We start from the raw sequence: 12581 nt of genomic DNA, 5'->3' as shown, positions 1-12581 counted from the left end.
AAACCTAAGATGATAACAAACATCAGTAACAGAAACAAGACTATGACAAAATCCTACCTAAAATTTCACAAAACAATCCTAACAGAAACAATCCTAACCAATCAAAGACCCAATTCAAATAACAGAAACATTCAAAGATGAGGAAGTGATCTTACCATAAAGCTCCATTCGGCTTATCAGGATGGAGATGTGGCTGTGAGAGCCTAGCAGGTGAGTTGAGCATCGCATTAAGGGTCATCTGCGGGTAGCTGTTGGAACGAGATGAGGAAGCAGCATGGTTTGGAGTGGCTCCAGTAGCACCAGGAGGCATAAGAGGAGACCCAGCATGGTAAACAGCGGGTCCAGTAGCACCCGGAGGCGTAGGAGGAGACGCAGCTTGTGTTCCAGGTGCTCTTGTTGAGTTCATCTGTACAAAACCAACAAGAACACATCTTTAGAGTCAAGAAAGAGAGAAAGACAAATCTAAACGAAGAACAGAAAGTAGACAGACAAAACCCCTAATCGAAACAGAAAGTAGACAGACAAAACCCCTAATCGATACTCTAAAATAAACAAAACCCTAGATCGAAACAGAAAGTAGACATGTAACAACAAATCAAACAAGACAGAGAGAAATCGAAACCCTAGATCGAAAACCCTAAAACATCATATCGAATCGAGAATCGAAGGGTTTCATCTCCGAGAAAGGAGAAGAGAAAGAGAGAGGGTTACCATGAGAGGTGGGAGATGGAATCGGAGACGGCGAGATTGAACCGGAGACGGCGACACAAGAAACGGAGAGGAGAAGAACCGTTCCATCGCGAGTCGAGAGAGAGAGTTTGTCTTTTTTTCTCTAAGTGTTGAGAAGAAAGAAGAAAACTGAATTATTAAACACTTTTCTAAAGCCACGAAATATCAGTGGCTAAACCGTGGCACTGAACCGCGAAATTAAAAACAATTGGAGCCAAAACCAAATCAATTGGAGCCAATCCAATTGGTTTACCAAAATTTTGGACTAGCCACGATTTAGCCACGCAATTACAGTGCCAATAAGTAATATCTCGCGGGAAACCAAAAAAAATTCGAGCCAAACCAATTAGTTTTCTCTATTTTCCTTATAGCCACGAAACAGCCACTAATAAACCGTGGCTCTATCTAAAAACGCGTAACCACAAACACCCAACCCCTAAAGCACAATCCCTAAAACCCAAACTCTTTTCCATCAAACCTTATACCCATACAACAACTACAATTCAAACTCTTCATACATTCATATATTTTACATAATATAATTTTTCCAACAATCTCACAACATATTTTACAAACCTTATAACATATTTTACAACCTTACAACATATTTTACAAACCTTATAACATATTTTACAACCTTAAGCATATATTTGACTACTCTGAATCACCGTCTGATTGCACCTCAACATCTGATACATATTCATCGTTTGGAGGATTCACCGGGGCAAGATCATAATCAGAAACATCGTCAACAACATGTGTTTCCACCCGTAACAATGAACTTTCTGCAACTTGGTCACGTCTATCATCCTGCCACGCAGTTAAAGCAATTTCGGACGTTTCTCGGATTCCTCGAGGAATAATTTTTGCGCATGCCCACCAATCATCGGCAGAATGTCGACGTACCCGTGGATAAGAAATAAAACATGCTTGATCACAATTACCTGGTTATGATACAATAACATCGAAGTTTAAAATTATGGCTTTTCATCAAACATTAAATCTCAAGCACATATATATTTCACTTACCAGGTAATACAAAAGGATCATATTTTGCATATTGTCTTCGTGGTGAGACATCAACAAGACCAGATGGATGTATTCTCATACCGCGATTTTCCGTGGTGTCAAACCACGAACATTTAAAAATCATGACCTTCAAGCCAACATCACCATGATACTCCACCATCATAATCTCTTGTATGAGGCCATAGTTGTCTGTCTCATTGGTTCCAGGAACACAAACACCATAATGTTGAGTTTTTCTATTTTGACTGTGGTTATGTGTGTGGAAAGTGTATCCCCGGGTGTGATATATTGGCCAAGACCTATAATTGCACCTAGGACCTTGTACAAAATCCAACATCCACATAGGAAATGTGTAAAACTGAGTCGCATCGTTAATCTGCAATAGAATAACATTGTTATAAATTACATCATAAAATAAATAAATTGTGGAACTTGATAATATTAAAACAAAAACTCACATAGTCTTTGCACCACTCTGCAAAGTTGGTGTCTTTCGCTTTTTGCATTGCAACTAGAGTAATATCAGGAATACTCCGTGTCATATATTCTTCAAACATCTGCACACATTTAAAATACTAGAAATATGTATTTATATTATATTTTCATACTATTAAAGTACCTGCATATGGAGCAAATGTTTCACAGTTGAGCATCATAAATGTCTGAAGAACGGTGTTATCTTTATCATTTAACCAACCAGTTGAGCATTGACCACTGATTCTCCCTTCGTGGTAAAACAAAGGTGGTACATCCGGATAATTGTATGAGAAACGAATATCATTTGGACCTTCTGGAATGCTCATGATCTCAGGATGACCAAAATAATTTGAGGATGCTCTTGAAATCTCCTTGTTTATCCATTGTGCAACTATCGAACCCGCAATGCGTGCTTTGTTTCTGACCATCTTCTTGAAATGGTACATGTATCTTTCAAATACATACATCCACCTAAAATGGACGGGCCCACCTAAGGCTACCTTATCTGGAAGGTGCACAAGAAGATGTTGCATAACATCGAAGAACGATGGAGGAAAAATCTTTTCCAAGTTACAAAGCTTCACACCGATATTTGCCTTTAAAAGACCAATATCTGATTCTTTCAAAATCCTCGAAGAGATATCTTGGAAAAAGAGGGCAATATCTGTAAACAAAACATTAAAGTTATAACATCAATCATAGTATTTATTAAGATAATATAAAAAATAAATACCTCTAATTGCCATATGAACATTTTTTGGAAGAGGTTCCGCGAATACAAATGGATAGAGTCGTTGCATAATGACATGACAATCATGACTTTTCAGTCCATGTAGCTTTAAATTGCTTTCGTCAATACATCGACTAAATTTGGAGGAATATCCATCGGGGAATTTTATATCATTTTTCAGCCACAGAAGGAATTCTCGCTTAGCCGCATTTGACAGCCTGAATATTGGCACGGGCATCGGTCCATCCTCTTTCATCTCTAAATCACGCCTTTTGCATAGACCTGGAAGATCCAATATGCTTTTTACGTTGTTTTTTGTCTTTCCAGGAGCATTTAACAATGTGTTCGTGAGGTTATCGAAGAAGTTTTTCTCAATGTGCATGAAATCAAGGTTATGCCGAAGAAGATGAGTTTCCCAATACGGTAACTCCCAGAAAATACTCTTCTTAACCCAATTGTGAGTAACTCCGTATTCAGATATTGTCTTGGATGGATTATCATGTCCATTCCCTCCACATTCAACGGACTTTGATAAACCTTTTATATTAGTTATCCTCTCACGCAATATTTCTTCTCCGGTCAACCATGGTGGAGGAGGATCCACAACTGTTTTTCCCCGTGTAAATGCTTGAGTGTTTCTTCTGTAAGGATGATCTTCATCTAAAAACCTTCTGTGGCAATCAAACCAACTATGTTTCCGTCCATTACGCAACCAGAACACACCTGTGTCATCTTGACAATATGGGCACGATAACCGACCATGTGTCGTCCAACCTGAAAGCATCCCATACGCTGGAAAATCGCTTATCGTCCACATCAACACTGCTCGCATTATGAATCTTTCTTTCCTTGAAATATCATATGCCTCCACACCATCTTTCCATAAACTCTGTAACTCTTCAATCAGCGGCTGAAGGTAAATATCTAAGCTTTTTCTTGGATGTTTGGGTCCGGGAATTAGCACCGAAAGGTATAAGAATTCTCTTTTCATACACATTCCCGGAGAAAAATTGTATGGAGTTACAATAACTGGCCAAAGGGAATGTGCTTCGCCATTCATACCAATCGGATTAAACCCATCCGTTGATAAGCATAGATAAATGTTCCGGCTTTCAGCAGCAAATCCAAGATATAACTCATTGAAGTGTTTCCACGCTATGGCATCAGATGGATGATGTATTTCTCCTTCCGGAGTTACATGCTCCTTATGCCACCGCATATTGGAAGCTGTCGCCTCAAGTTGGTATAGACGTTTCAGACGATCTGCTATTGGGAGGTAAAACATTCTCTGTTTCGGTTTGTTTTTACCTTTTCCGTTCTTCGGGTAGTAGCGATCTTCTCCACAAAACCGACAACTGACCAACTTTGCATCATCTCCCTTCCAAAATAACATACAGTTCTTCACACATACGTCAATCTTCTGTAAGGGTAACCCAAGCGACCGTGTCAGTTTCTTTGTCTCGTAATATGTTGCTGGAGCTTTATTTGGCTGCGGAAGTATGTTTTTAAATACTTCAGATATCTCATCTACACAAGCTTCTGGTAGATTATAATCTATCTTCACTTTCATCATCCGCGAAGCAAGAGACAACTGAGAAATTCCTTCTGCACATCCTTCGTAGAGAGGTTGAGTCGCTGCTTCAAATGCTTCAAAAACACTATCATGATAGGGTTGTGCTATGTCTGTCTCTTCTATAGCTTCCGGCATGTAAGCTGGCGCAATGTCTGCGGGTACCTCTGGAATATTCTGGTGGTGATCTTCATAAGCATTCCAAATAGGAGTCTCTAACATTTCTTCTTCACCCGTCGAATGATTCGCTCCGGAACTCTCACCAACATCGTTGAATTTCTCTCCATGACTCGTCCAAAAATAATAATTTCCCTTGAAACCGTACAAGAATAGATGTCGTGCGACAACTCTTGCTTCACGTTTTTGCATCGAGCACACGGACACAACAAAGTTTCTCTTTCTTTGTAATCTTCTTGATTACACGCAAATTGAATAAATGCATCAACACCTCCAAGAAATATTTCAGAAACATGATTACTCTCAGGATCAATTCTTTGATCCATCCATTCTCTAGATTGAAAGTAGAAAGACATTTTGTTCTGAAAATTTGAGAGAAGAACAAAAGTTCTAAATGTCACGGTTATGAAGCGTATATATGATACGAAATAGCCACGACAAGGCCACGAAATATTCGTGGCTCCGTTAAAATATCATTGCCAAACGAATATTTCTCTGCCATAACCAGAATAAAGACTCAAAAAGCAAGTATAGCCACGAAACAGCCATGAAACAACCGTGGCTATATCCCATTTCGTCAAACGATTGGACGTAATACTTCCTTTTTTATGTCGGCACAAAAAAACAAAATGGTGCCACGTTTTATTAGTGGCAAATTCGTGGCTAAATTATACAGCCACGAAAGTTTCGTAGCGTTTCCGTGGCTTTGACGTGCCATGCTTTGTTTCGTGACTTGATCGTGGCTTTTTTAATTTTACCGTGGCTTTTTACGTTTCGTGGCTTTTACGTGGCGGTGTCGTGGCTTCTTTTAAATAGCCACGGTTTTTAAGTGGCATTACAGTGGCTATGCGATAGATTTTTACTAGTGAAAGGTGTATCGGTCGATGTACATCAAGTCACATCGATCGACACTCTCTCGAGATTAAAATACGACAGTTGAGATCCGAGATCTAGTGAAGATAACCTATCCGGTTAAATTATTGTTTAGTTCAAAAACCATAAAACCCTTTAGTCTAAACTAAGTGCATACATTTCATACCTGAGAATTACCTGAATCTAGCTGCTTTCCCATTCTTGAAACCACTTCAATTCAATCTATTGAATCACTATTGTTTTCGATTTATCATTTATTGCTTTTAAAACTATTTAAAACCTTTTAGTCTATATTCATTTCTAATTATTTAAGTCTGTTGAGTAATCCTAGAGTCTCTGTGGATTCGATCCCTAAGTACTACATCTGAACCTGTTTTGATGAGAGTAACACTCTTTAGGGTAATTTGAGTGATATCAAATTTGGCGCCGTTGCCGGGGACTCTTTCTTATTACCATTAGATTTAATTTAGAATTTAGTATAGACTTGTTACGAAAAACTTTCTAAAGTTTTCTTTCTTAATCTGTTACGCAGACGCAGAGAATGGAAAACACAGAGCGTGACCAACCATCGATCGACGGAGACACGTTTCCATCGAGCGACGTTGAGTCAGAAGAATCGACCGATACGGAGCTGCCAACATCGATCGATACCGCCCAGCCGGAAGCAGGTAAGTTTTCTCTTACCAAGCCCGCTAATGAGAAAGTAGTCCAAACTGAACTAAATGGTCAAACGAGCAATGAAGCTAGCCAAACTGAACAGGGGACTAAAATCCTTGTTAAGGAAAATTCCACCTTAACTAAAGGTGAAGATATAAAATTGTCCATACAAGACTACCTTGATCCTGGTAGGACCTATTCCAATAGGTCCGCTATTAAAATACTAGGAGACGATACCAAGAAATCTAAGTTTAACGCAGATTACTACCATATGGTTCGTCAAAACCCATTCCGTGGATCCCTCCCAGAACACCCACAAGATCACATTGAAACTTTGGAAGAATTAATACCAGATGAATTTGATCTTTGCAAACTATTCTCATTCTCCCTAGAAGGAGAAGCCCTCAGGTGGTTAAACTGTTTAGCAACAGGATCACTCACTTGTTGGGAAGATATTAGAGGTGCCTTCCTTAGAGAATTTTCACTGATGAACGCTACTGGGAAGTAAGAAAGCAAATTTCTACATTTCGCCAAGGTCCACGCGAATCGTTTAAAAACGTCTGGGGAAGATTCAGAGGCTATGAACTTGAATGTCCCCATCACGGTTATTCAGAACCACAACTTCTGAACATCATTTATGGAGGTGTTAACTTGAGTTATAAAACCACACTCGATACAGCGAGTGATGGAAATTTCATCACTAGGAATCCCGAAGGAGCTAGACGTCTTCTCAAGAATATGACAACGGGAAGATCCTATTAAAAGATGGATGAAGAGATAGAAAAAGCCACAAGTCCAAAAGACAATTCTGATTTGATAGAAATTAAGAATTCCCTTAAATCCCTTCATTCCTTTCTTCAAAACAAACACCGATCTGATATAGCCCAGATCGACGACAACGCTTTGTCTGACACGGATGATTATTTGGATGAAGGAACGAACTGTTCCGATCTCTACTCTGTGCTTAATGTCGATAGCTTTACCCAAGCTTATGACACTGCTGTAAAATCACGTACCGGAAGAGAGAGTTTCAATATCAGACAAGCTCTTACTGGCAACCGTAAGACAAAATCGGAATTTTACGGAAAAATAAATATGGTTTACGAAGAATTAATGGAAAAAGCAGATTCTTTTGGAGAACTAATCCGAAAATTAGAAGGTCAAGTAGCTTAGATTGCAACTGCCATAAAGAGAGATGCTGGATGTCTTCCCGGGAGAACTGATTTAAACCCGAGACGTCAAGTCAGTGCCGTAATGTTGCGCAGCGGGAAAAACCTCGCAGCAGATACGAGGGACAACACAGATGTTGGAAAACCTGACGACACTGACAAGACCGGAAAAAGCAACTCTCATCCTATTCATCTTAACAATCTTGACCCAAATCCATCTCAAGAGAACCATAAAACCACCGCTGAAAAGGCTAAGGAAAAGGCAATAGACTTAGAACTAGAAGAGGATACGAAGATTGAGGACGAAATCGATCGACAGTACGGAACTGACGTCGATCGACCTAAAACACCTACCATCGATCGACAGCCTGAAAAACCCGTCGATCGACGGCTACTCAACCCGAAACCATAATTGAAAGAGTCTATAGAACTTTACCCCCTTTTCCTCCTAAAACGCGAACTAAGAAATCATTAGAGAACGCAATCTGCAAGAAAGCCTTAGATAAGATTTCTGTTGAGATGTCCCTTAGTGATGCTATAAAAATAGCACCTTCAATTAAGAAGTATATAAAGGACATGACATCTCCAAACTACCCAATTGCAGAACATAGCGTGATGATGATTTCAGAAGAAGTAAGTGCTATGATTAAAGGAGAAACTCCAACAAAGAGATCAGATCCTGGTAGTTTCGTCCTAGATTGTAAAATAGAAAACACGCGTTTTCTTAGATCATTAGGTGACCTCGGCTCTAGTGTGAACCTTATGCCTTACTCTGTTGCAGTAACATTAGGATATAAAGAGTTTATGCCAACTCCGATCACCCTGGTTTTAGCCGATAGATCTGTTAGGGTACCCGAAGGAATTCTCGAAGATGTTCCTATAAAGATTAACGATTGCATAGTGCCTACGGATTTTGTTGTGTTGAAATACAGACAAAAATCCAAAGACCCCCTCATTCTGGATCGGCCATTCCTAGCTACAGCTGGAGCAATCATTGACGTCAAAGAAGGACGAATTAATTTGAACATAGGGGATATCTCGATGACATTTGATATGAAAAAACTGATTAAGCGACCCCCTAATAGATGACCAGGCCTTCTACGTGGAAAAAGTTTCTGAGGATGAAAAAGACTCTTTCCTAAACATGTGTTCAGACAACCCCTTAGAAGACACCCTTAACCACGTGAGAAATGAAATTTTCAGCATATCAGATAGGACAGACGATTACATGCGACTAATGGACACTAGCATCGAAGTTGCAAACGTAGAAGAAAATGACGACTCAGAAGTTGTCATCGATCGATACCTACAAGATACCGTCGATCGACAACCTCCCTCGCAATCAAATTGGTCTAAAGATAAAGCACCAAAGGTAGAGTTAAAACCTCTACCCAGCGGTCTTAAGTACGCTTACCTTTCTGACCAGTCCTACCCTGTTATCGTCAACGCCAAACTCACTAGCTGAGAACTTGCTTTATTGCTGAATAAATTTTGCAAGTACAGGAAAGCGATCGGGTATTCTCTCGATGACATTCCGGGAATCTCTCCCAATCTTTGCATGCATCGGATCAACTTGGAAGATGACGCTAAAACATCAATAGAGCAGCAAAGGAGATTGAATCCGAATCTAAAGGAAGTAGTTAAAAAGGAAATTATAAAACTCCTTGATGCTGGAGTTATTTACCATATTTCGGATAGCAAATGGGTAAGCCCCGTACATGTTGTACCCAAAAAGGGAGGTATCACTGTAGTGAACAATTAAAAGGACGAACTCATTCCGACTTGCACCATTACTGGTCATCGGATGTGTATTGATTATAGGAAATTGAATGCCGCTACTAGGAAAGACCATTTTCCCCTTCCCTTTATTGATCAGATGCTGGAGAGATTACCTAATCACCAGTATTACTGTTTTCTTGATGGATATTCTGGATTTTTCCAAATTTCTATACACCCGGATGATCAAGAAAAGACAACGTTTACATGTCCCTATGGAACTTTCGCATATCGCAGAATGCCATTTGGTCTATGTAACGCCCCTGCCACTTTCCAACGTTGTATGATGTCAATCTTTACGGATATGATCGAGGACTTCATGGAAGTATTCATGGTGACTTTTCAGTCTACGGATCAGATTTTAAAAGTTGCCTCGACAATTTATGCAAAGTATTGGAAAGATGCGAAGAAAAGAACCTTGTCCTAAACTGGGAAAAATGCCATTTCATGGTTAACGATGGAATAGTGTTAGGACATAGGGTTTCCGCCGCTGGTATAGAGGTAGATAGAGCTAAGATTGAAGTAATGACCAGTTTACCTCCACCCAAAACTGTTAAAGACGTGCGAAGTTTTCTCGGACACGCCGGATTTTACAGGAAATTTATACTAGACTTCAGCAAAATCGTTAGACCTTTAAATAACCTATTATGCAAGGATATTAAATTCGATTTTACCCCTGAATGCATGAAAGCTTTTGAAGATTTATGGAAATCCCTTATCACTGCCCCAGTAGTACAAGCCCCCGACTGGAATCTTCCTTTCGAAATCATGTGCGATGCGAGCGATTTCGCAATTGGAGCAGTTTTAGGCTAAAGGAAAAACAAAAAGCTACATGCCATTTACTACGCCAGCCACACGCTTGATGAAGCGCAACGGAATTACGCAACAACAGAAAAGGAACTATTAGCTGTAGTTTATGCTTTTGAAAAATTCCGTCAATACTTGATTGGCTCACGAGTGATAGTTCATACTGATCACGCTGCCATCAAATATTTAATGCAAAAGAAAGATGCTAAACCTCGACTCATATGCTGGATTCTACTACTCCAAGAGTTTGACATTGAAATTAAGGATAAGAGAGGAGTAGATAATGGAGTCGCTGATCATCTTTCCCGGATAAGGATAGATGATGATGTCCCTATAGACGATTTCTTTCCCACAGAGAATGTTGCACACATAGATACATCCTTCATCGGTCAAATATCTCTCACATCTGAAGATCTATCGATCGATGAGAGAGATGTCATATCGTTCGATTCACGTGGTGATACATCGATCGATGATGAGACTGATGTAACTTCTCAACTCTCCAATAACCAAGATCACGAACCCCCGTCTACTAAAATCAACTTCGATTTACAAGTTAATGTTTCCAGTGATGAGATTAATCTCACACTTGAGAAATTATCACAACGGGAGGTAAACGCGATTGGTAGAAACTCGGATAACTGACCCTGGTATGCCGACATAGTTAACTATTTCGCAGCTGAGGTTGAGCTATGTTGGGGTCAAAAACGGTTGCGACAAATTTAACATTTGAAACGTCCGAGGAAGAGAATAAGAATTTCTCGGATGAATACTTTTCGAAATAGATTCTTTCTTACGAAATGGCTTTGCGGAAGAAAGAACGAGACGTCCGATGAAAGCTCAAAACAGGTCGTTACGCAGCGACTAAGCGCTCGTTCCGCTCGGTCGCTACGTAGCGACCGGGCTCGATCCAAAGTTCGATCGTTGCGTAGCGACCGAGCTCTTCTGAAACGTCGATACGACACCAGTCCATGCATTCTCGTCAAACCTTCAAATGGTATCTCCCGAAGCCGGAAGCGAGCTCAGTCTATGTTTTCCGCTATTCTAAATCATCGATCAAACTTCGCGAATTAGAAACCGCGGAAAGTTCATTCTTTATCGAAAGAAATCGTAGTAAACGCTTCGAGTCGGAAGACGGCCCAAAGGGACCTAAAACACGACTCGAGGCCCATCCTACGATTTCTTAACCAAAAGCCCGTAAACCACAGCACGGTTTGCGCTTGGTCCACAAGGAAGGATAATGTCAAGTTTCCGCGGATAAATACGGAAGTTTTGAAGATAATTGTGAAGATCGGAAAAAATGGAATATCTCCATTTTTATGCTATGACGGCTTAAGGGCAGAAGAGTAAAAGCGTAAACCGACCTTGGAGCTAGTATATAAGGAGTCCTAGGAGAGGAGCATGGGGAGAGGATTTTTTCCAGAGAAACTTAGCACTTAGAGCAATTTAGGCAATTTTCCGTTTTTGTTATTTCGAGCTGGGACTCAATTAGGTTTAGCCGTCTTAGGGTTGCTAGAACTAGGAATCTCGCCGACAGCTCTCGAGCCCAGGCTTATACCTTGTTGTAAACGCTCATACGCAAATTCGGAATAAGATCTTCTTTACTCTCTTTTTCGCTTTCTTATACTTTATCTTTGTTATTCTCATGTTCTGATTGCTTGACGTGTGGTAATTAGCAGATATCCGGGTCCTCTGGGAAATTAGGGTTTTCCTAGTTTCCTTATTTAAACGAAAATTGACAGTGCGAATTTCGGTTCCCACAAGCCAGACGAACTCAAGGGATATATGAGGAAGAAATTTTTCAGAGAAGTTAGACGCTATCATTGGGATGAACCTTCTCTCTATAAGCATTGTTCTGATGGCATATACAGACGATGCATATCCGAAGCTGAAATTCCGGACATTATTTACCAATGTCACGGAACTGATTATGCAGGATATTTCGCTACCTTTAAAACGGTTTCGAAAATTTTCCAACCAGGATTTTGGTGGCCGACCACTTTTCGCGATGTCCATGCATTTATAACCCAATGTGACATATGCCAAAGACGTGGAAAAATCAGTAAAAGACACGAAATGAAACAGAAGTTCATTCTTGAAGTTGAAGTCTTTGATTGCTAGGGTATCGATTTTATGGGACCCTTCTCGTCTTCATATGGAAACAAATATATACTAGTCGCTGTAGACTACGTATCCAAATGGGTCAAAGCAGTAGCTTCACCTACCAATGACGCATCTGTGGTTATTAAACTCTTCAAGAGTATAATCTTTTCAAGATTTGGAGTTCCGAGAGTAGTCATTAGTGACGGTGGAACTCATTTTATTAACAAAATCTTTGATAGATTGCTTAAAAAGAATGGTGTTCATCATAGAGTAGCTACACCTTACCACCCACAAACTAGTGGACAAGTAGAAGTCTCTAACCGGAAAATTAAGGAAATCTTAGAGAAAACCGTAGGAACCTCCAGAAAAGATTGGTCTAGAAAACTAGATAATGCATTTTGGGCCTACAGGACCGCCTACAAAACGCCGTTAGGAACAACACCATTCCACCTCCTTTATGGCAAATCATGTCATTTACCAGTCC

The 12581-nt window shown here is 40.0% G+C and overlaps 1 protein-coding gene across 1 annotated transcript; it reads right to left on the bottom strand.

Moving 5' to 3' along the window:
* Positions 1-1383: 1383 nt before the first annotated feature.
* LOC125608622 lies at positions 1384-4904 on the bottom strand. The gene is made up of 6 exons (XM_048779049.1): positions 2969-4904; positions 2378-2899; positions 2217-2305; positions 2077-2134; positions 1759-1947; positions 1384-1673 (listed from the first exon to the last, which is right to left on the bottom strand). Exons 1-6 carry the CDS (start codon positions 4902-4904, stop codon positions 1384-1386), a joined length of 3084 nt encoding a protein of 1027 aa, XP_048635006.1.
* Between the last annotated feature and the right edge of the window lie 7677 nt (positions 4905-12581).

This window comes from Brassica napus, chromosome A5 (assembly GCF_020379485.1).
Source record: "Brassica napus cultivar Da-Ae chromosome A5, Da-Ae, whole genome shotgun sequence".
In the NCBI taxonomy this organism is placed as follows: domain Eukaryota; kingdom Viridiplantae; phylum Streptophyta; class Magnoliopsida; order Brassicales; family Brassicaceae; genus Brassica; species Brassica napus.
This window is presented reverse-complemented; position numbering and strand designations above follow the sequence as displayed.

Excerpts from the sequence above, each read along its gene's own strand:
- LOC125608622 (XM_048779049.1), bottom strand. The coding sequence starts at position 4,904 with ATGCAAAAACGTGAAGCAAGAGTTGTCGCACGACATCTATTCTTGTAC. Across the intron at positions 2,306-2,377 it reads AACATTTGCTCCATATGCAG|AATATATGACACGGAGTATT; the intron begins GTACTTTAATAG and ends AGATGTTTGAAG. Across the intron at positions 2,135-2,216 it reads CAGAGTGGTGCAAAGACTAT|ATTAACGATGCGACTCAGTT; the intron begins GTGAGTTTTTGT and ends ATTCTATTGCAG.